The sequence below is a fragment of the Salarias fasciatus genome, chromosome 7, assembly GCF_902148845.1.
Source record: "Salarias fasciatus chromosome 7, fSalaFa1.1, whole genome shotgun sequence".
Taxonomy (NCBI): Eukaryota; Metazoa; Chordata; class Actinopteri; order Blenniiformes; family Blenniidae; genus Salarias; species Salarias fasciatus.
The window spans coordinates 25,035,282-25,056,046 of record NC_043751.1 but is presented as its reverse complement, the minus strand read 5'-3'; the positions used below and the strand labels follow the sequence as shown (position 1 = coordinate 25,056,046).

General features: G+C 46.6%; 1 protein-coding gene and 1 long non-coding RNA gene across 3 annotated transcripts in view; one reads left to right on the top strand and one right to left on the bottom strand.

The window, feature by feature from the left end:
- The window catches only part of brsk2a (BR serine/threonine kinase 2a), a 169,786-nt gene extending 149,520 nt beyond the window's left edge, over positions 1–20,266 (bottom strand). For both annotated transcript variants that reach the window (XM_030095534.1, XM_030095533.1), the window contains exon 1: positions 20,142–20,266. In XM_030095534.1, the coding sequence (XP_029951394.1) occupies positions 20,142–20,235 (94 nt within the window). In that variant the 5' untranslated portion in view covers positions 20,236–20,266. The remainder of the gene's footprint in view (positions 1–20,141) is intronic.
- On the top strand, positions 105–12,376 carry LOC115391343 (uncharacterized). The gene is made up of 3 exons (XR_003931763.1): positions 105–118; positions 11,091–11,096; positions 12,159–12,376. It is a non-coding gene; the product is annotated as an uncharacterized LOC115391343 (long non-coding RNA).
- Positions 20,267–20,765: the final 499 nt, after the last annotated feature.

Here is a 20,765-nt window from a genome sequence, read left to right as displayed (position 1 = left end):
CACACACACACACACACACACACAGGTCTGTGACATATTAATGAGTTATCACAGCTGACAGAGAGTGAGGGGGAAGACGGAATTACCAGGAAGATGAGCAGAAAGACAAGGAAGAAGGGTGAGGTAGCGAAGCCTCTTTAGAAAGGCAAATGTGCCCCGGTCCCTATTGTCTCCCGGCTGACAGGCAGCCATGGGGGGCCAAACCGAAGGGGGGGGGGGGGGGGGGGGGTCTGTCATGTCAGGGAGGTATCAGGGGAGGTAGGGGAAAAATAGAAATACAGAAGCAGAGGTTGAAAGGGTAGGTAACACCCAAAGAGGGTGAGAGTGTGTGTGCAGAGTGACAGAAAGTGATCCAGAGAGGAATAGTGATGACAGTAATGACTGTTCTCACCAAAAAAAAAAGGGGGGGTTGAGAAAAAAAAAAGGATGCTAGACTATTATTATTGCTCTATCTGTGAGGGAGTCTCATGGTGTTCATATATATGTGTTCATATCAGCCTGGCCTCACTTAGGCCACGTTTACACAGCCTTTCGAGTGTAAATTCATCATTTTTGCATTTGACACTTCAGAAAAGTTTAGAGTTTGAAAACGCTGCAGTGAACACGGCAGGCCATCGCTTGGCACTGCCGTTTATTTTTTTATCATGAAGTCACGGACATGCGAGCACAGACCACAAAATGCTACAAACATTAATCATTTTCAGCAGAGTTTCTCCCAAACTGAGGAAAGCACAGCAGCTACTTTAATTCTCAGCAGCCGAGTAAAGTAACTCCACCACTGGGAGCCGTAATCATGTATTAATTCTCAGTAACACTGTTTTGTTTTGTTTTTTTTTGTTTTTTTGCGCCAGCGACTGCGGCAGCGCTGGCACGTTATCGCGGGTGGGAATGCAGCCACAGCAGGAAGGATCACTCCTGGTACCGAGCCCGAGGACACACACACACACACACACACACACACACACACTCAACCCCGCCTGCCTGTAGGACACTCAGGAAGCTTGTTCCTCCACTTTTCAATCCTGTCCTCCATTTAACCTCACATGAGTTTACCTGTCAGCGCAGACACTCAGAGTGCAGAGTGGTTCACACACACACTGTAATTGTACTGGTACAGTAGATACAGTGACTTTACACACACACACACACACACACACGCACAAATGCACATATATTAGCCTGGTGCTCTGAGCGCTTTGATGTGGTGAGTGAGTAGCCATAGCAACACACAGCCATGTTTTTATGTGCTATTTCACATGCTGAGGGCATGATTGCGGCCATGCCAGAGCAAGTTGTTATTATGGGCGGTCAGCTGCGCTGTCCGCTCCCACTGCTGTGTTCGTGCATTATGTTTTGTGGAAATGAGAGCATGAATGTGAACCAACTGTGCCCGTGTGTGTGTGTGTGCTGCTGCGCACATGCACTGCTGTGCATTTGTGGCAAAACTGACGCCACGCGTGTCGATGTATGGCCCCGCATGACTCACGCGAGCGTTTTATTGTAGTCATTACAGAATTATGGTCATTTCTGTGCTTGTGTGAGGATCTCTGCACGGCTGCAGCTCCATTAGTGGTGCAGGTCGGTGCATGAAAGGCATCTTGGGAAACACTGAAATCAGAGATAGTGCATCCAACACAAGCTTTCTGGAGGATTTTACTCCGAGCCATGCAACATGCTGCACATGATTAAACTATTATTAATACACTCAGGTAGACGCCACACACTGCTAAAATAGCTAAAGGTTAGTACTCCTGCTTTCAAAAAAGTGGTATTGGTGCATCTCTAACTGTGACTGCAGAAAAGCCCTGTATAGAAGTACATTATACAAGAAAGAAGAGATTCTCTCTCTCTTCATGTCACCTCAGAAACTGTTCTCGTTCTCTTTTTATTTCTGTATTTATTGCGCTCTTTCCCTCCACGTCTCAGCGCCGCCTTGCTTCTTGACCCTTCCTCCACCCGCTCCCTTGTTTCCCCGCTCTGTGCCTAATGGAGGTATTCCCCTGCAGCCTGCAGACCTCGCACTGCCATTCTGCTCAGGTAGGGCTCATTTCATGCAGCATGATTAGATCTCACTGCCAGCAATTCGGGGCTGGATAAGCCGGAGTGCTGTGGGCCTGCACAGTGGCAAGAGGAATTCAATTAAATCTTTACATATACTCCCCTTGCAGTATATACCTGACACTCCACACACACACACACACACACACACACACACACACACACACACACACACACACAGTACGCCTGAGCATACCAGCACGGACACAATTATAAACAAACAACATTTACATGCAGTGAAATAGACATTAATTTCCAGATATCACAGAAGCCGTGGCTTCATCCACTGTTTTTGTTTTCATATGATAAACCCAGCAGTGTTCGGCTTTCCCCTCCCCCTCCGCTCCCCTACTTCCCATTTCCCCAACATGCCTCGCACTGCGCTGCAATGACAACAACATTTGTAACATTAAAAATAGAAAATCCCACACACGAGTGTGTGCGCGCAACTTTGTTAATTTGATCTGAAAGCAGGCTATCATGCGTCGTGTAATGGAAGGAGCGTTGTCAGTGTTGACTTTATGGGCCATCGCCGGTAATTGCTTGTAAAGACTGATTTGAGGAGAATGTATCATCATACTTCATGGAACAAACCACAAGGGAAGGCCGTCACGGTAATTGGACAAAGATATAGGACAGAAGTGCGAGTGTGATTTCAATGTCAAATTTTATCATCTATCATTAAGGGTTTTTTTTTTAAAGTCTCTCCACTTATGCCAAGATTTAGAAAACTGTTTGTTTTTTGCATGAGAAACCCTCTTCAAAAGCTTTACACTAAAGAAACACCTCATTCATCCATCCGCTTTTCTGCTTTATCCAATTCATGCTCTCACACTGCTGGATCCGAGCTCATGCGGAGTACACCAGCCCATCACAGGGCAGCGGCAGGCCACGTTAACACGCAGCCGTGTAATTAGAAAAAAACTGTTTTCAAGATTAACATTTTTCACCCATAATCATTTTCAACACAATAAATTAATTAAATTACAAAAATCCATTAAGATGCACCTCAAACGCATGCTGAAGCTCCTGAAGGAAACTGACTTGCAGACAGGAACAGCCTGCAAACTCCACATAAAACCGGCTCCCAGTGAGGCGACGGCACGAACCACTGCGCCACCCCGCCCGGCGACCACATCCAGTGTCGTGCTCTCCCGTATCCGGCGCTCTTAAGCCTGTAACTGTGTTTGACTTGGGCTGATTAGGCTTCCAGGGCGCTCGAATTTATTGCTCCGTCTTCAACTGTGTCATTACACCTCAACCTCTTTTATTCACTCCTTAATGAGACTTTATGAAATATTCACACCTTTACCTAGAGGAGTTCGGGGTGTGTGTGCGTCCACTCCTTAGTGTCTTTCAGCACGTTTTGATCGTTCTCAGCGCTGACAGATATGGCGAGACAGGACGCAGACAGACACGGGAATACATTTACACACACCTGCAGACAGATGTAATTTGAGCCTGTGTAATGATTTGTTATTCCAGAATTTATCGTAGCGGCTGATGAAGGGGTCTAGGCGAGATCAGCCTCATTAAACCGGAGAGAGACGTGCTTGTTGGCTCGGCGTGTTAGCCCTTCTCCGGCTCGGCTCGAAAACAACACTAAATCAACCGGACCTTTTAATTAAAAGACACATTCTCCCTGCTCTAAGCAGTGTATTAACAGGTCGGGTTGCGCACGGACACAAATGCAGACGGAAAACATTCAACCGCTCCCACTGTAAATCATTCAGGCCGTGTATCAAAGCCGGGCGGTGGAAGAGGAGGGGGTTGAACTTTGAACAAATCACCTGAAATCACTGTGTCCTTAATTCTCCCACTTGTCCAGAGGAGGTAGTTAATATACCCCCCTCGTCTTGTTTGACTTCAGGAGAAGACCCTCTCGGCTGCCCTCGACCCCTTTGAAGCTCTCTTTAATGAAGTGCTCTTGTTGCCTGTGAATTACACTGTAGCGGTTTCTGTGCACGAGGACTCCCCTTGCATGAGGGCGGCGGTACGGGGAGCTGAGCGCGGCCCTCTCCCGGGGCCGGGGGTGTGTGTCCGGACTGCCGAGCGATTCATTAGGCCAGTCCCAGGACTCGCATCAGGCCTATTCTGTTTCACACGGCGGCTCTCCGCCTGTCGTGGCCCCTGGCTTTACATTCACCTCACACACACGGCGTCCTCTGATATCCAGTGCAGCGGCTCCAGCTGATTGGTGGAGAGGAGAAGAGTCCTCTATCTATCTATCTGCGTCTATATAAGGAGCACAATGTACACAAAGTGATTACTTGTGTCCCGTTGGGGACTGTCTGAGTGTAATGGCTAAAGCAAACGTGTGGTATTCATCTCAGAACGGCTTCCAGGCAGCTTCTCCTTTTAATGTTGCTTTAAGTGCGTCACAATTCTCTTTTCTCACACCGGCGTCGGTTTACTTGCAGCGGCCGTTCACTGTGACCGCAAACCTGGAGGTAGCCTCTTTAAAAAAAACAAGCCATAGGATATTTAGGCTGACTTTAGATGGAGTTTTTCTTTTCGAAGAGTTTCACGTTTACGCAACCATGTTTTGGAAACGATGTCCGTCAATTTTTGGTCACTATCGTGGGTTCCATTTGTTTTTGTCATGAAACCACAATAACCATTAATAACAGGAACACAGGGACATTCATATGGACAGAAGACCAAGTTGGATTAGTTGCAAAAGGCAACAAAAGTTTAACGCGTTCACTTGAGATGGCTGCCATGTTAGCGGATCTTTCCATTCACGTCACGCACAGCTTTGTTCAGGCATGCAGACGCTTCCTATGGGGGTTCATTAGGGGCAAATTATTCAGCTGGACCTGATAGAGTGCCGTGGATGCGCTGCCGTTCAGTTAAACACACATGCATCCCCCCTCCGACGGACTTCGGAGATGCACGGAGTCCGCGGCGGCGGTCACGCGCTCGCTCCGCCAGCGAACATATGCACACATGTGTTCCAGCGATAGCTTGTGATTGTGATTAATCTCCGCGGCCCCGAGGTGACGGGGTCAGAGTGGAGGTTCCCGTGGAGCTAATGACAGTGATTAAGACCGGGACTGGAGGGGCTTAACCTTCATGACGCTCCACTCCTCGACATGCTGTCCTCCATAGGACGTCTGTAACCTTATCGCTGATGAGTGGATGAGCAGAAACGCCGCTGGGAAGAGCCGGCGGTTATCAACGCCGCGATAACCGCATCCAAGATGGAAGTTCAGGTGCCCCTCTGCTGTTCGGGAGTCACTTTCACTCTCCTGACAAGGTCATAAACGTCACACAAAGCCTTTTCACATGCATTTGGCTTTCGAGGAAGTCCTCAGATAGGCAAAATTCAACTTTGTGTTGGACATTTAGTTGTATTTTCCACCAAATGGTTCATTAGTAATGGCTTTAGTTGAAACTTCAGTCATTTTCTGTTGTAGTTTGTTTTTGTGAAAATATAGACACTTTGATCATGCATACTCTGCGATACAACAAAGACAAACTTGACATTTAAAGGATATTATGGCTCTATTACACCAGTCTGGCCCACTCATGAGGAATTCAGACTGTATGTGGAGCCTGAACTAAACCTTCTTGTACATCTTTTGATGTTCTATAAAGAAAAATCAAGTGTATGAAAGTTTGCAAAAGAATTAGGTGATGACGGCATTTTCACACTATAACTTGAAACATCCCCCTTCGATTTCGCACAGTTCCTCACCATAAACAAGCCTTTGTTACTGTATTTAAATGAGTTTTTGCATGTGAAACGTGCTGAAGGAGAACACGAGCTTGTGTTTGCATTGTCTGACCGAAGCATTATTTAACTTGCAAAGGTTTTTTTATTTATTTATTTTTTCTCTGTGTTAATCATTTGGATGAGCGATTGGCCCAATTATAATAACACAAATAATGGTCTGCATGATATTGGTTCAGACAGTTAGTCAAAACAAGTTAATTGGGCCAAGCCACATTAGCTTAAGATGATTTTATTTGGACACGTCTTTCAAAAAAAAAAAAAAAAAACAAAGAAAAGGAAAAATGCCCGACTGCTCGTGTATTTTAAAATGATATTAACATCCCCGGAAGCTTTGCTTTAATAAGGGTTTCCCAATTTCCTCAGGCTTCCAGCGATATATGAGTAAATCCTCCTCCTGAGTCCAGCACAGTGGTGTGACTGAACTCGGAGCTGAAGTCTTTTTAATGGGTTTTATCAACCGTTTTCAAAGGTGCTTTTCATCCTGCTTTGCTTTTTTTTCCTCCCTCCACTCACTCCCCTCACCCCTCGCTCATTTCCATCCTCCTTTTCTCTGCCTTTCCAGTCCCTCCTCCCTGTCCTCAGCCCCCCTTCATTCTCCCTGTGGCTTTTAGCGTCACCCTGTTATTTCGCTCCTCCTCCATCTCTCTCTGTATTACCCTTTTCCAGCCTAATGGGATCACCGGTGAGCATGTCTCCCTCTCCAGCCCTGGCCTCCATATCCTCACTTATTGCTGTGAAGTTAATGAAATGGACTTCAAGTATGAAGCTTTCCTTGTTTTCTTCTTTTTTTTCCCATATTACCTGCCAAGCCCCTTTTTCACTCAACATCAATATTCTCATTGTTCTTTTGTACGTCTTGTTTCTCTTCTGCCGTTACCTTGTTATTTCTCACCTTACATACCTTCAAATGCGTTGTTTTTTTCATTTCCTTTTCTCATCTTTGATTGCTTTTTGCAATCAATAAAGCTCTAAATGCATTTTGTCTCTTTTATCAGGATCGTCATCCTCCAAAATCCGTTTTTAATGTCTGTATCCTGCAGCTTTATTTAATATTAAAATTGAAAAGATAGATCTTCATCATGTCGGATACTCACAAACACCATCTGACTTTTTACCTTCCATTTCTTACTTTTCTCTCACAGGACTCTTATCAGTGAATTCCAGCCTTTTTCGATTGAATTTAAGGTGTGTGCATCTGCATTATTATGTGTGTGTGTTTGTAGTTGTATGTATGTGTGTGTCTGTTTTTGTTGTATGCGCATGCTTTTTTTGTTCTTTTTTTGTGTGTGAGCAATTGTATTTGCCTGTGTGTGTGTTTTCTGTGTGTGTGCATGTCTGTGTGTGTCTTTTTTTTGTGTGCGTGAGGGTTTGTTGTAGGCGTGAGCGTGGGGTTTTCTTTGTGTGTGTGCGCTTGCGTGTTTTTGGTATGTGCTGGGAGGTTATTAAGATGTGAGAGTGCCTGTGTGCGTGTGTGTGTGTATGTACATCTGTGCGAGTGTGTGTAGGTGTGTATATGTTGTTTATGCATCAGTCCTGTCGTCTCAAAACCTGCCTACCTGTCAGAAATGTCACATGTGCTGCCCACACAGATGGCTTCAGTGTGTGTGTGTGTGTGTGTGTGTGTTACTGTCACCATGTATGCATGTGTGCTGCCTGTAGCTCGGCTCATTCATTGGACAATAACGGAAATACATCGAGGATAAAAAAGCCACTTCACTGATGCTGAATATAACCACACACACACACACACACACACACACACCCGGTGGGTTCAGACGGCGTGTCAGCGTCTCACAGCGAGTCGTTCAAATCAAGACGGCGACGCTGGAGTCAGACTGCCCTCACCCTGCTGTAATCCCACACACTCCCAACACACACCGACATGAATCCACTCCAGCGCCGGGCGCCGCCGCTCAGAGCTGCTCCTTGCAGGAACACATGCTCGTGGGAGGGTGGGAGAGCCGGGTATTTATAAGCTGCGCGTGCACCTGTTTTCTCTACCTGTCCATTGGTGGACACCGTCGCATATGGTCACCATGGTAACTGACATACTGCAGATGACTCCGCCGGCGATAACAATCCTTCCACTCCAAACACTTTCATAGTCCTCCTCTTTGATCCGTTTCTACTTCCTCTTTTGTCATTTGGATCCAATAATGGCTGAAGGCTTTATCATTTTGCCATTAGCTGTGATCAGAAAGCTAAAGATGGAGAGACAAGAAGAGGACCGGCGTCAGATGGACCTGTGTGATGCTGCTGCTGCCGCCGCTCGGGGCTTTGATGATGTGCCTCATTCATGCATCCACCGTCGATTTGAGCGTGCCTTTGAAACTCCGGGACACATTACACCGGGGACTGCCTCTAATTGAAGGCGAGATTATGTCATCAAAGGCTCGAGGAGAAACGACGCACAATTTACTGGAATTTTGCGGAAAGATCAGACCCAGAAGCTGTACCAACCAATTTTTATTGGTTTATTTAATTCTATTAAAGCAGAACCGAACGGGTGAAAATGCAACTTTTCTGGAACGCTGCTACCGCGACCGCAGTGAATGTTTCCTCTGCACGTTTTCAGTAGATGGACAATAGCAGCAATCCTTTCAAAATAACAGTTTCCACACTATTATAACTTGCATTCTTAAACAATTACCATCTGGCCTCTGCTGAGCAGATTTGGGATTCAGATGTTTGTTTTGTTTTGTTTTTAAGTAGGAGCTCAAGATCCAAAAAAAAAAAAAAAAAAAAAGGGGTGTTGCATCTTTAGCAGGACCAAAAAAAACTAAAAAACAAAACCAGGATAGATGGAAAGATACCGTGTGAGAGAAGCAGAGATGGAGGCTAGCTGCAGGGATTAAATCTCACTCTGGCCTCGCCCTGCCAGATTACCAACTTGCCCACTTGAGTGCTATGAAAGCGCAGGCAGATTAGGTGTCCGCGCACGTCCGCGCGCACGCACGTAAACACACAATGTCATGGATTAGGCCTGGTTGCAAACCCAACGGCCGGGATGAAGCAGATGGCCGCCCTTTGTGTTGTTACATAACCTCAGTGAGAGGTGCAGCACCGAGCAAACACAGAACAGAACTCGCACAAATTAGATCCATTAATCTAAAGACGCTCAGATAACACTTCTGGAAAGGATGAGTACAAGTACGAGTACTAACCTTCAGCTGCTAGCCAATGCCGAGTATCAATATGAGAAGAGTACTTATTAAATGCCATTAAACCCAAACATAATCTTACGTTTGTCATTCTCAATAATATCAAAGAATCTCTAAACTGCAGAGATCCATCCGTATCGGTGCATCTAAATGTTCTTCTCTTCCTGGTTTCTACATGAGATTTCGAAAAAAAAATGGTGAGGAACTCCTGTAAAATATGATGAGCGGAGTGAAATCGTAGACGAAGGACAGACGGAACCTTGAGTCGAGGCAGGACGGTGGCACAACGCCAGGAGGGCTGGTGAAGTGCCAGGAAAACACACACACACACACACAACAAACATGCACAAAGTCTCCCAGTAGGGCGCTCGGGTGAGCCAAGGTGACCCGACAAGGTGAAGGGAGAGCCGCAGAGCCAGCGGCTCAGACTGATGGCAGTGTGTGTCAGAGGCCAGTGAAAGAGGGGACCGGGTGAGGGGCCCGGGGCCCGGGTGTCTGTGGTGATGACAGGACCAGTGTGTGTGTGCGTGTGGGTGTGTGTGTGGGTGTGTGTGTGTGTTACAGAGTCAGGCCCTCAGAGTATTCACTGACAAGCTGACATTGAGAAAGTCTGCATGTTACAATACGGGATGGTTGTAGGGCAAGAAACCGATTTACTGGGGAGACGGAGACGCCGTCACGTGATCTTCTGAGTGAAACAAACAAAAACTCACTCACTCTGTCCAGGGATCATTATTGATGATTACCTAATACATCCACACTTTATGTATATATTTGTATTAAAACATGAGCTGATAAGGAAAGCACGATGCTTTAATTCTGGGGTGTCAAACATAAGGCCCGTGGGTCAAAACCAGGCCACATGAAGCTCTAATCTGGCCAAACCACCAAGAAAATTAGAAAAATTTTAAAGAAAGCATAATGTTTTTTTTGGCAAATATCATAACAGTAGCAGAAGCAATACAACACTGAGACCCTTAAACGTTTAAATTCAGAGGTTATTATGGCACCATTTTACCAGTTAGGCCCATTCAAGATGTTTGTGGCCCTTGAATTAAAACATGTTTAACACATATTTCCCTTCAGCAGTCTTGACAGAAGAACTGAAAAAACCCAGTACTTGTTGACTGAAGTGAATGCGGACATAAGGCAGCTGTTGTCAGATACGTGAAAACTGTGGAATGACTGAGCTGTGAGCAGACTTATCACTGTAGATCGCTCACATGTCGACTTTTTTTTCTCTTAAGAGGAAATGATTTGTCAACATCAGCCTCGATTTCCATTAGTTGTGAATCACCCGAATCCTCTCCCTACCCACTTAAACTTGTCTTATTTGAAACCGTGATTCATTCACTGAGCTCTTTGTCTGTCTGCGAGAGCTGCTTCGTCTTGCTGTCACCGTGCCTTCCTCTGCATGTCTCATTATTAGCGGCTCGTAAGGTGGCGAGGGGCTCATAGACGCCCCGTCCCTTCAGTCCCCTGTCGGCTCGCTCGCTGACGAGCCTTCTGACAACACGGGAAACTAATTATCCACAATGACTCACTGGTTTCCATCGCGGGCACGCAGCAGGGCGACGAGCTGGTTCTGGATACAGATACAGTCTAATCGCACAGACCAACTCAGGGCCCGTTCGCACGGAGAAACGTTGGTGCTTTTGGTGTCCGTTTATATGATAACGGCGCTCGGAGCCACCGAAAACACAGCTTTTTCGAAAACAGCTTCCAAAATGGAAGTTTCTGACAAATGCTCAGGCTCCACCTCTGTGTAGACAGAACCTTAATAATGCAGTCTCACACACACACACACACACGTCATGCAAAAAAATCACCTGCTTATCATAAACGATCTGCAGCAGGATAACGAGAAATATTGAACTCCATCACATCCTCTGCTGCGCTTCAAGTTTATGCATGCTTCACCTCTCACACTGGGTGGTGAGTGGAGTGTTTTAATTCCGCCGTGCTGTGACACAGTGAGGATTCCTTACATGACGTGGGGGGATAAAGAAAGCTTAGACAGTATTACTGTCAGAAACCTCCAAAAAGTGGTGTTTGAATGTGACCCAGAAGTTCGAAGCTCGGTATTGATTTTTAACTCACGACTGTAAGACCTTTAATAGCTCATCGGGGAGAGGAGTGTTTATGTGGAGTGCTGATTTCAAAGCGCTCCGAGTCAAACTTCTCCATATCATATTTCTAAACACTTTATCACCGATCATTTCCTTTTATAAGCGCAGTGTTTTAAAACATGGACTACAGAAGGGCGATAAAATCCCAGAGGCAGAGTGTTTTATCCTAATGTTTCATAGAACGAGCCGACTGCTGTTCCTGCAGCAGAGGTTACTTTAAGGTTCCCCGCTTCGTCTCAGTATCGACGTTCGCTTCCTTTGACACTGGTTCTGACTCTTGACAGAGAAGGAAACAACTGTTCTCATAAACAGCAGGAATAATGACTGACTTCTACACACAGCAGTTTAATGAATGTAGTGCCCTTATCGGTGCTTTCTGACATGTTTTTTTTTTTTTTCCCTAAAACTCAATCCTGCGCTGTATCTGTGTCTGTGTGCATCACTTGCTCCCGCTGCTCGGTGTGTACGCCGAGTCGGAATGATAAAAGCGGCATTGACCCCAGGAGATGGTTTACTGCTGCGACTCTCTTTCTCGCTCTTCCCTTTGGTGAGGCCGCCCCCCTTCCCCCGTTCTCTCATGTTCACCCGTGTCCCATGAGTTACAGCTCTCAGACACTGTTATGTATCAGCAGAGAGCCTGTGAAACACCGGCACTCAGACATGCATGCACACTCCACAAACACACACACACACACACACACATGCATAATACACCGCAGCTCAATACACAGCAGCAGCGCCGCAGAAATAAGCAGCTCTCAGCGACGGGAAAAATAAAAAATAAAAAGTCAACCATCTGGGATGAAGGGATGAGACCTTCCTCTATTACATTGCTTTTTGCCTTCATCACTCTGTCAACCGTTCCATTAGTCAGGAGAAGCAGAGCAACACAGAAAAAGAGCGAAGAGAAAAAGCAAAAAATGCAAGAAAGTCTGAAAGAAAGATTGCAAGAAGGAAAGGGTTGCATGAAAGAAAGAAAGATTGCAAGAGAGAGAGAGAAAGATTGTGAGAGAAAGAAAAACAAGATTGCACGAAAAAAGAAAGATTGCAAGAAAGAAAAAAAAAAAGAAGTAAATCACACCAACACCTGACATAGACATCCATTCTCACTGTAAGAGTGTTCACACTGGGCTTTGAAAGGTCACAGGTCATTTGTCTAATGGATTACTCCCCTGTACCGAGGCATTCATTACTGCCTCTGACCTCACTGTAGAATAATATTGGATTTACTGCCTCATATTGTTTTACCTAGAAGGGAAGAGAAATCCGTTTTCTCCTCGGGAAAACAATCTTAAATTGTAGAGCCTCTTTTTCATAACCTCCCAGATCACTCCGGTGTCTGTAAACAGAGTGTTAATGGAGTCGAAGCATATCAAAATCCAGCTCATGATCTGTGGTCGATTGCTGCCCTGTTAAACATGTTACATCACAATGCAGGAAGAAAGCTGAATTCTGATTGGTGGAATGTCGGCCAATAAATACGGGACAAAACAAATCTCAGAGCGTGATGAGCGCATTGAAAGTACTAAAAACTAGAAATGCACCGATCCCACTTTTTTAAAGGATGAAACTGATACAAAGTACCGATATGACTACTCATTAAATGCAGTATATATAGACTGGACTCTCCACCTGAAACGCTTCGTCTCTGTGTGATGGGTTTTCCTCTGATGCGTGCTCGTGACAGAGGGTTTGACCTGGCAGCAGGGCTCAAAGCTCCGACTGTTTCTCTGACTGAATGGGAACGCAGAAGAAACAGTTTGTTTTGGCCGGCGCGCCGCAGTCCCACCTGTGAGCCAGGTGCTTTCTCTGTGAACGGAATAGCAAGTCGAAGCCGTCGTCCTCTCACCGTCCGCGGGAATGACAAACACCGGGCAGGAGGGTAAGATGAGCACATCTACCAACACGGCGATAAGTCTCTCTAGTCCGGCCAAGTGTTGGAAGTCGGTGTCACAGAGACGAGGCTGCTGGTTTGTGACCAGTCATGCTCGTCTAACCTAATCTCGTCGAGGTCTGTCTGCTCCACTTCACATGCCAGGCCACATCTCAGGTGTTTCAGGCATGGGCGACACCGCGCTCCGCGGCCTAAAGAGCTGACAACGGCGAAAACTCGGACTGCATCGTAATTACCCTGCACCGGCCACGTGGGACGAACTGCATTCAGTAAATGAGAGAACATTTCCATTCATGGATTTTTTTTTTTTTTTTCTTGGAAAGCAGTCCCTAACAGGTCTGCCAAAACCAAGAGCACCGATTCATTCCATTTAAAAGTCATTCATTCTGTGTGATGACGCTCTGTAAACGGAACGATACTTCAGCTGGGAAAACATTTGGATAATAAATTGACTTACTTACTCGATCACTGTATGGTTTGAAGCTCACGAGCTGCAGCATTTCAAAACGTTGCATTTTCAGTGTCTCTGACAACCGACACCCAAAATGCGCTGAAGCTTTCCGTTTTTCACCTGAAAACACTGCGTAAACGGGGCCGAAGTATCGAACGTTATCTTCTGAACTCACACTTCATCTGTGAAACACTACTGACGTGTGAAATGCACAAATATGACTGAAAAAACGCCGAGGTCAAGGTCACCGGCCCGCTCATCATTTCTTACCGGATGAGGTAGACCGGGATAGACAGTGTGCGGGGGGTGGGTGGGGCACAGAGCTTCCCCCCTGATCTGAGGACAGCCTGCCAAGGCTAGCTGAGCTGACAGCCACTAAAGCCGAGGCTCCCCACATGTGCTAATCTCCCAGATTTAAATGGGAACACAGCACAGAGCGCAGAGCACAGAGCAGGGCAAGCCGGTCTGATCCATGACCGTATGTCTGCGCCCGCATGCACGAGGCCTGCATGGGTGTGCACGCACACACACACCAATACACACACACGCAGGGCCCATGTAAAATGACTCATTTCTACAGACATGAAACAGATAAGTCAGGCTTGCAAGCACATGGAGAAGAAGAGCAGGATTTTCAGTCTGCCTGTTTGGATGCTAAGTTAAACAGCGAGAGCAACAGATACAGAGAGAGAGAGAGAGAGAAGGAGAGAGAGAGGGAGAGAAATAAATAACCCAAAAACAGAGAAAGGAAGAGATGATGACAGAAACAGGGTGGGAATGAAAAGAGAAGTGAGAGACAAAGAGAGGGAAAAGACGAGACAGAGAGAGAGACTGTTCCCTTTCTTTCTTCACGAGGGAAGACTGGGAACCAGCAAGGAGCAGGGAAACCATGACAACCAGACAACCAACCTTGGCAACCAACCCAGCGTTCTCACAGTCAGAGCCAGACAGGCGGCTCAGCAAGGGTTAATCTGAACTGGGTGAGACAGAACAGAGGCTGAGAGAGAGAGAGAGAGAGAGAGAGACAGAGAGAGAGAGAGAGGAGCTGATTAAGCCAGCTGCCGGGGAACTTTTAATACACTATATGTCTCAAATGGCCCAAGTTGACACCTCAACCTGACCGGCTGAGCGTTTGACTGGTGGCGGGCGAATGTGCACGGCAGCCTGCTGCAAACAGAGACGTCCAAAAGCACAACGGCAACGCATATTTCAGCGAGGCAACAGCGCGGAGCCACATACAAATGTAACAATTTGAAGCACAGCGAACACTGAAATCATGTGCCTCTGGTCGCATTCTCTCTGCCGCGCGGAGAGAACCGGCAGCGTGAAATTCTAAATAGCATGAAACGATAACACATTACGGGGAAAACACAGGAGCTGAGTGGAGACCTATATGCGGTCGGGGGGAGAGAGAAATGGACAGAGTGAGGGAAAGAGACGGTATAACTGAGGGAAAATGGACCGCAGCCTCCGTGTCTTCCTAACCTCGTTCTCCGCGCTACATAACGTGACGGAGAAATAGTGACAGCGGCGTTCGGATGGGAGGCAAATAGGGCGCGATGCGGCCTGTCCAAAAAAATCCACACACACACACAGAGGAATGTTTTCATTCACGAGCACCCACGGCGGCCATTACCGCCCCCCCACACTCATTCCCTGACCTCCCATCTGAAGATTGAGCCCATCTCCACTCTGGAGGTCAGCTACCCAGAGATGAAATCCAGGGAGGAGGGGCCGATAATGAAGAGAGTGATCAATACTTTGCCTTAATTAATAACCTCCGCCGCAGCCACAACTTTCAAGACCGCTTCAAGGTTTTTATTTCTTTTCTCTCTACTCCTCCTCCTCTTCCTTATCGCTCCTCCCCCCAGTTCTCCACCTCTTTCCCCGTCATTAATCTCTGAAAATCGTTGGCTACATACATTCCTCCCAATCGATGCAATTCCACCGAGGTCTTGTCTGATTTACCACATGGCTGAATCCCTGTATGAATCTTGACTGGCCAGGGGAAAAGGGACGGAGAGGGAGAGAGAGAGAGAGAGAGAGTGAGAGCGAGAGAGAGAGATGGAGCAAGGCACATTAAATGACAGACACCATCATCATTATATAACCTCAACCAAAGTCACTGAAAAGACCACAGGCCAGGTCACATTTTGATTTACTCAAGTCACTAGTGACTAGAAACCGCCGAAAAAGTGATACGATGCAACAAAGACACACACACAGACTTGAAAAAAAAACAGAAAAAAAATAATCAAGTGAAATAACTTTCTTCTGTAAAGAACTCGTTTTGATAAAATCATTTAAATTGATAAATCACAAAAAGCTTTTTTACACAGAACACCCTACCGACGGCATGGAGGAGGAACCATAATGCTGTGAGGCTGCTTTGCTACATCTGGCATTGGAGGAATTGACCATACCACAGGAATCATGTAGTCAGGGGATTATCAAAAGATTTTTGAACAAAATATGGAAAAAAGTTTGGTTTGTGTCTAAGATCATGAGTCCTTCAACAAGACAAAAACCCAAAGAAGACATCTAAAAGCATGATGAAAATACAAATAAAAACAGGTGGGTTTAAAAACGACCAGTAGCAATGAGTTCTGATGTAAGTTAAACTTGGCTACGTTTCTATTTATTTCTGAAGACATTATACAGGACAGCAGCTGTATGGTGTAGCTCATAATGAACTAGACGTGCATCAGCTGAGAAACTGTCACAACACCAGCTTTCCACCGTTTAGGATACATTTCAGGGCTCAGGGAGCAAGAGTCTGGCTTCATCCAGAGAGTCAAGCAGCTGAGACCATGCAGGCTTGGCTTCCTGCTCCACGGCTCTGATCCAGCTTGCGAACACGGGGAGACACCCAGCCGGGAGCAACATGGCACGGCCGTCGGGTCAGGGATTCTCTGACCTGAATCTCTCGACAGGACCACTGAATCATGGGGCCCGTCGTTGCGAAACCCTTCATTTATTTCCCCCGCTCACCAATTTCAGGTCAACGTTTTTCCAGGTAATCTGGCGGACGTTTGGGAGGCAGACACCTGTGTTTCAGCTCAGCGTAGGTTGGAAGATTATTGGTCTAGCCAAAGACGCTGCAGGTCACGGAGAGTTTGAGCACCTGCGCTGTTCACATGAGCACACTGCACCCCGGCGTCTGCTTTCCGCGGATCTGCCAAGTGGCTTTTCATTGACAGCATTGACTGAATATGCCCTCCTCACTTGTCATCATCAGGAATATTACGTGCTGTGAACCAGTATGGATCTCTTCCACCTGACAGGAAATCTTTGGGAGTGGCTATCGATCTGAAACAACCACGCCTGGCTCACCAGCCATCAATCAGTGTCGAATTAACGGTTTCACATTACGGGGCAAGACAACAGATTCAGAAAACAATCAGGTTAATGTACGCACGTAAATGTGTAGATGAATTTAAAAAAGAGAGGATAAATGATGGCTTTTCATAGATAAAGACGCAGAACAAACCCTCCTGTGAGAGTTACAAACTGGCAGACAGTGTGAACAGCTGGATGTGGGCTTAAAAGTCCCATGAACCCACAGGAGGGTTTGGGGTTTTTTTGTTTTTTTTTCACTCCCTGTAACAGAAGGAGCAAGAAACAACATCACACAAGGCTTTTTGTCAGACCAACAGTCAATATGAAAGTCCCTGAAGCACAATGATTTCACACTCAACGTCAACCGAAGAATCAAGGAGCCTCAAACATCAACCTCCAACTCATAGCCCGTCAATACCCAAGTCAAGCAAGGAGAAAGAAAGGAAAGCAGGACTTACACTGGATTACCAGCCACAATAGGCCTCTATTTTACTAATCAAAGACCCTCGGGAACAAAGTAAAGGCAATGTTTTTCAACGCATTAGGGAACAGAGCGGTGATTCAGCCCGTCTTAACTCAGCGCACTGGCAAAAACACAAATCCAACATATTCAGATTTGTCAAACAAAGCTTCCAGATTCGGAAGTACAAAAAGACTGTTAGTGCAAACTCTACACGTTCATCTTCTCAATTCTAATGCATATTTTACCATATTTTAGCATGTTTCTTTACTATCAAGTCATTAACTTCAGAGACCACACAGAGAAGTCAAACAGGACATTACGTAGAGCTTGATATCAGACACTGACAGGCACGCGCCCACACAGTACTGGATCCATACAAAACCGTCTGGAGGACACAATGATCTGGCAAGTTTCTGCAACTTAAGCAAAGTAATACAGTCTGCCACTTGGAAATGGCCTTCATATCTCTGTGGTTTCAGCCCCAATCAGTAGCCAGCCATGCAGACACACCACATCTACAGACCCCTTCAGGCCCCGATGCACACTTGACAAAGAAGGGGATATACACTTACTCTACAGAAACAGTGATCTGCATGGCTCAAATACTAAATCTGTTGTGTAAGGTGAGGGGAAAAAGCTGCACTATGCATATGTTCATTTATTACAAATGGTTATTGAAGCCTCTTCTACGCAGCTGGTGTCATGCGGAGTCGCAGAGCTAGAACGGGACAGCCCACGCCACCTCCGAGCCACGTGAGTGTGTGAGCGAAAGCCACGGGGACTTTGGCTGCACAGGGGATTAGATCAGGAAGTCAAACCAGAACCACTGTGGTGGCCATGTGTGTGTCAGGACATGGCCTAATCACTTAATGAACACGGAACAGCGCAACTCCTCTGAGCAGGGCAGCCAGATCAGGCCGAGGCCTTCCGCTTTCTCCTCGCTAATAATACCAGCCAACCCCGGCCTGGGAAACCCGGCCGCAGATCGGGCTCACTGGACAATCCCAGCTGTCACTCATGATCGAGCCCGGCCCGCCGGGCGCCCGGAGTTGCCAGACCAACCCTTTTCGTGGGGGCCTGGGAAAAAGATCTGACAGATTAACGAATGGTTAATGGGCGAATGGGATATTATGTACTGTCATTATTCTGAATAGGTTTGGCATGGAGTAGCTACACAGACGCCAGTAACCAAATGATTTTTCTAACACAGAACACACACGCAACACATAATGCTGGGTCTGGTTGTGTCAGTGAATTTGAGACACAAACAAAAACAAAACAAAAAAGGGGGGACAAGTGCATTCAATGTAAATGTGCGGAATTTAATCACAACGTGCTCCAAAAACAGTCCTGATAAGTTCAAGAAAAGTTCATTCCACGTTAGCAAGCATACACAGGTCCACAGACAAGAAAGAGAAACATTCACATAAATCCAGCCTGGGCCACACGGTGATCTCAGAGACACCTTATCATTACGCGTCTGTACCGGGCAGACCTCACTACAAGCTCTTTTCCACCATAAACATCCATTATGGACTCCAGAGAGCCATCTGAAAGAAAGCTGATCCCGTACCGGAGTAAAAGACCTTCCTGTAAATACTGAAGATTAAATGTGAGCAGCAGGAAACAGATATGTTGAATACTGCATTATGGAGAAGATTTGGTGAAACCACAACAAGGACTCAGCGTTGCAACATTAATTCCCACTGTTGCAATCATTATACAAGCAGATTAGTTGCGCCACAAGTTAGGATCGGTTTTTCACTGCGAAAACATCAAAGCCTCGAAGGGAACCATAAAACCAATGCTACACAGGTCAGGTGAGAGAAAAGATCAGGATCTTTTCCTGAAAGCATACTGTCTAAATGCAGACGCAAACATTTACACACACGGCTGCTCAGCATGACCAGCTGGACGGGGTGGAGGAAGCAACGCCTATTTTAGCCATTTCTGACAACAGATGGGAGGAAAAACCTACCAGCAGCACATTGGAAAAGAGGGGAGGAAAAGTCTGACTCTCTCTTTTGATGAGCTTAGAAGAGCATGCTGCATCACTCCTGCCTTCCCTGCCTACACAGGGCTGTGGCGCTTCACACGCAGCCGGGTTCAAATCCCATTCTGGAGCATGACTCTCAACACAAGCATCGCATCTTTCAACATGATCTGCTCAAGAGATGAGCCGTGCAACTTTAGAAACTGCAGTGTCATTGCTGCCTGGGCTGAGGCGAAGCATGTGCTCTCCTTTCTGGAAGCCCAGTTGCATCCTCTGGGGTGGATGGATATAGATGGGTGGGTGGGTAGGGGGGAAGGAAGGAAGGAAAGGATGGAGGGATGGATGGAGCTGCTTTTTGGTGTGATCTGTCAAGGTGGGACCTTCTACTCCACATCCTATTGCAGGCACAGCCTATAGGAGAAACGCCTGCCTCCCTGCTTTGCGTGCCTACGGACTAAGAATAGATCAATGTATCAGGCAAATCGGGATTAACGGCGCTGTGCTCCACACACACACACACACACACACACACACACACACACACACACACACACACAAGAAAATAAAAAGTTCATTTTCATTGCCCACCACACTGTCACCGTTGCTGGTGTTGGACGGTTTGCTCTGCTCCTTCAACACACACACACATACATACACACACACACATACACACACAGTTTAAATCCCCCCACCGTCCCACTGCGTGAACAATGATTATGTCAGATGACCGGTGAAATAACAGCCCCTCCTAAAGCCCCACCGGGCCGGGCAGGTGTTTGGAAGTCAGCGGTCAGTTATTGATCACCTGCGGACACCCAGCCGGCCAAACCTCAAGTCGCTCCCCCCTCAAAAAAAAAAAAAAAATAATAATAATATTTCAGGAGGATGCAGCGAGCAAAGCTGTCCCAACTAACCTGTCTGTCCCTTCCCGAGTGTCTTCTCCAAACGGTAAGGTCCCACGTAATTGGCGTGTTGGGCACCGCTGTTGTCTTTACCGGACGATGACATGTCGGATCTGTGCGTAAATTGGACACTTTGCACTGAATTCAACAGTCCGAGCTGGAGGTCCGAGCCGCCGCCGTCGTCTCTCCTTTAACTCCACAGCCGGTCCTCTTCCTCTCCTGTCTCTTCTTCCCTCCCTCACTCGCTGTTCTGAGGAGGTGAGGCTCTCTTTTTCTCTCCTCGCCGCTCTCCTATCGCTGCAGACGAGCCGCCGGTGCCTTGAATCTCATTGTGGGAGCTGCGCTGCCGCGGTGCGTCGGTGGGAGGTGCTGCGGAGCCGCGCGGGTGATTGACAGCTGCTCCCGCCAACCGGGGAGCACGACGGCCGCTGGGCCCGCCCACTTTCTTGTTGCTGGAGCTTTTTTTTTTTTTTCCAGGAGTGTTCAATCAAAGTCAATCATCTCAGTTGTATTATTAGAATTTAAAATATATTTTTTAATCATTAAAGTACAGACCTCTTCTGTATACCACCCTCTCTATCTCTAGATTTATGATAAAATAATATCAGACTTTATTAATTCAACATAGGGATGTTC